Source organism: Barbus barbus, assembly GCF_936440315.1.
Source record: "Barbus barbus genome assembly, chromosome: 38".
NCBI lineage: Eukaryota > Metazoa > Chordata > Actinopteri > Cypriniformes > Cyprinidae > Barbus > Barbus barbus.
This window is the reverse complement of record NC_136716.1, coordinates 2,307,490-2,311,564: the sequence shown is the minus strand read 5'-3', so window position 1 is coordinate 2,311,564 and position 4,075 is coordinate 2,307,490. Positions and strand designations below refer to the sequence as shown.

The window sequence follows — 4,075 nt, the reverse complement described above, 5'->3', positions numbered from 1 at the left end:
CATAACTGTCATAGCGCGTAAGGCGAGTTTTGTGGTCAGGAGAATAGCCTTTGTTGCTCAAGAAGTCAAAACTATTAAATAGAATAAATACAGAGATCTAAACTCACTTTTCACTCACAGTATTCTGAATCACTGGGAGATTTATTTTATTTTTATTCTTGTCTCCTGCTGCTTGGAAGCTGGAGGCGCACAATTCTGGCTCAGCTGTTTCAATAAAATTAGGTTAGTAACTCCTCAAAATAAGTCCTCATTTCTGCCTCCAGCATGTGGTGGATGCTGTTTCCTCGCTGGATCTGGTTCGTCTCGGGACAGTTTTTGCTGCTATTTGTGGACAGGCAATGCGTGAAAGGCATGACTTTGCAAAGAGTTGCGTATTCCCACGCAGGGATCTGTCCAAACGACATGAACCCAAACTTGTGGGTTGATGCAATGAGCACCTGCACGAGAGAATGTGAATCTGATCAGGTTTGCCTTTTCATTTCATTGAAATTAATTGTATATAATCAAATGTCATGTGTGTGTATATATATATATATATTATATATATATATATATATATATATATATGTACAGTTTTTATATTTTATGCATTCATACATGTGTATATATTTACACATTTCTCTCTCTCTCTCTCTCTCTCTCTATATATATATATATATATATATTATAAGCATGCATGTCCATTTCCTTTATATATATATGTATATATGCACAATATTTTATATGCATGTATTACTTACATGCATGTCCATTTCATTTATATATGTATACATACAATATTATATATGTGTGTGTGTGTGTGTGTGTGTGTATATTCAACCTGCATGCATTTCCATTTTATTTGTATACATATAAATATATATACTTTATTTCTATATACCCACACACACACATATATATATATATATATATATATATATATATATATATATATATATAAAATAACAATTTATTGTTATGTATACTTCTTTTCATTCGTGTAATCATGATTATCAAGAGAATACAACTGAAATATCATGCTAAATTATTCATTATGTCTTTGCTTTGTTCAGGAATGTAAAACGTTTGAAAAGTGCTGTGCCAATGTTTGCGGCAATCGCAGCTGTGTGGCGGCCCGCTACATCGACACTACAGGCAAGAAAGGGCCCATGGGCATGCCAAAGGAGGCGTCCTGTGACAAGTTCATGTGCACTCAGCAGGGCTCCGAGTGCGACATCTGGGATGGCCAGCCCGTGTGCAAGTGCCGCGACCGCTGCGAGAGAGAGCCCCACTTCACCTGCGCTTCAGACGGGATGACCTACTACAACAAGTGCTACATGGATGCGGAAGCGTGCTCTAAAGGCATCTCCTTATCGGTGGTGACGTGCCGCTTCCACCTCACCTGGCCCAACACTAGTCCTCTCCCGGAAGGCACCACCGCATTGCCCACAACCACGCTGCAGCGCACCACTCCTGTAGATGTGCACGCTCCCGTCCTGGTGAACGGCCCATCGCAGCAGTCCGTGGTCGTCAGTGACACGGCCAGCTTCCTTTGCGAAGTCGCTGGCCGCCCAAAGCCAGAGATCACCTGGGAGAAGCCGATGGACGGGCAAGGAAAAGTAGTCTTGAAACCCAATCACGTGCATGGGAATGTTGTGGTCACCAACATCGGCCAGCTGGTGGTCTACAACGCCCAACTGCAAGATGCTGGCATCTATACATGCACGGCCACAAATGCAGGAGGATCCATCCAAGCACATTTTCCACTATCCGTAGTTGAGCAAGAGCCAGTCACAGTCACGTTGAGCAAGTCGAACTCCACTCGTTTCCCAGCAGAGGAGTGCTTTAAGGTGCCTGATAGCGACGACTGTGGGGAGGAAAAGCTGAGTTGGTTTTACGACCCCCAGAGGAACAACTGCTACACCTTCACCTATGGCAACTGCAGCAAAAACCGCAATCACTTTGACGCTTACGAGACCTGCATGTCGTCCTGTCGAGACGAACTCGCCGCTCCTTGCAACCTTCCTATCTACCAGGGACCTTGCAAGGCATACGAACCTCGCTGGGCTTACAGCGGATCCCAGCGCCAATGCCAACCGTTCGTATATGGCGGCTGCAAAGGCAACGAGAACAACTTCAAAACCAAAGATGCATGCGAGGATGCCTGCCCGTTCCCGAGGAACCATCGCTGCAAGCCGTGCAAGCCACGGCACAAGATGGTGACTAGCTTCTGCAAAAGCGATTTCGTGATTCTGGGACGTATGACGGAGCTGACCGAGGACCAGGACTCGGGGCACGCTCTGATCACCGTGGAGGAGATCCTGAAGGACGACAAAATGGGGCTGAAGTTCTTTGGCAATGAGCCCTTGGAGGTGACGTTGCAGAACATGGACTGGGCCTGTCCGTGTCCGAATGTCACCGCCTCCGACGGTCAGATCATCATCATGGGGGACGTCAACAACGGCATGGCCGTCCTGCAGCCCGACAGCTTCATCGTCCTCTCCAGTGTCCGACGCGTCCGTAAACTCCGCGAGGTCATCAATAAAAACACCTGTGACATTTTGAAAGAGTTCATCCAGTAGGACTATTTCCAGATGTCTGACGTCACATAAAGTAACGATTAAATCGTTGTTCTGGGGTTCTAAGAATCGGTCTTTTATGTACAGACTGTTTGCTTTGACAAGGTTAGATATGTTTCTCCAGCTTGAATAGAAATTCTCACATCAACTTGGAAGGTTTTTATAAGAGTTGCCCTTACAGTTTAAAGTAAAAGAACATTGTGGACATTAATCAAACCCATCTGCTCACCCAAAAATCCCACAAATGTTGTGTCATCTGATGATTTTGATAAATAGTTTTTTTTTCCCCCTCTGTGCTTGGTTGACCTTTCATGGCAGAAGATTTGTTGTTGTTGTTCCTAGTAATTAAATGACTGTTGAATTATAGAGTTAGATTTGCTTAATGCACTTAGATAAGTTGTACAATATTGAATATAAGATCAATTTCAGTAGGAGAATTAATCCATCTTTAAGGCTCACTTGTGTATAGAACTGAGTGTATATGATTTAGCACAGACTGCATTTATTTTAAGGTATATTTATTTAGATTTTTTTTTTTTTTTAACCAAAAAAGCATTTCTTACAAGCACTTATGTATTTCTACAATTGTCTTTTTATTATCTTTCTCGTTTGGTGTCTGTCATGGTTTGCATTGTGAAGTGACACCAAAATAAACATTTGAAACTCTTAAGTCTAATTCTTCTACTTTTTCAAGTGCACAACACCAATTACATAAACATTTTCTAAGCCAAATGTTTGGAAGGAAATCTTCTTTCGCAAAACAAGCAGTATTTAATTATTTGAGTTTGACTTCTTTACCTTGTCCAAACATAGTTAAGGGTTTTTTAGTAAGGCAAGACACTACAGATGAATAGCGTGTACTAATACATGTCACCATACTTATATAGTTGATTGATTACATTAAGAATTGCAAACCCCTTTTTTTGTGTGTTACAAGTTTTTCTGAAATATTATGTTTAAATATGCAATGTAATCTAATTAAATAGTCACTAAGTTTCATAATTTTCCAGAAAATGTATCTGAACATTGGATAAAGCCGAGTTTAAAAAAACTATTTCATTTTGTTGCCATATTAGAGTTAAAGGTTTCTACTGAGGAGATTTTGGATTACTCTTTTTATCACTCCATAAATTAAAAAAAATAATGCCAGTAGTCTGGAAAAATACATTTTCACCATGTTTTCAGGAATTAAATGTTAACTATATAACAAGTCAGTGATATATGAACAAATCTTTCAGTAAAAAATTCAGAATATAGACGGAATATAAATTTTGGTGCATGCAAGTGCTGCTGAAGTGGAGAAAAACGTTTTCAGAAAACGCATTTAAAGATTGCATTTGAAATCTACAGATGCAACTAGATGAAGTGCAATCAAACAAACATTAGGAAAAGCCAAACAGCCCAAAATTTCAAAGCTGACCAATGCATAAAAAAGCATTACATGTGCCTGTAATGTTTTGCCTTAAAGCATCGCATTTGAGATGTTGTAGATGTTTGCCTCCAGCATGGATGGGGCC

The 4,075-nt window shown here is 40.6% G+C and overlaps 1 protein-coding gene across 1 annotated transcript; it reads left to right on the top strand.

Annotated features, from left to right (window-relative positions):
* Positions 1–264: 264 nt before the first annotated feature.
* LOC306857629 (WAP, Kazal, immunoglobulin, Kunitz and NTR domain-containing protein 2-like) lies at positions 265–2,561 on the top strand (the record flags this gene model as incomplete). The annotated part of the gene is made up of 2 exons (XM_079397655.1): positions 265–465; positions 1,053–2,561. The coding sequence occupies 2 exons, from the start codon at positions 265–267 to the stop codon at positions 2,559–2,561; spliced, it is 1,710 nt and encodes a 569-aa protein (XP_079253781.1).
* Between the last annotated feature and the right edge of the window lie 1,514 nt (positions 2,562–4,075).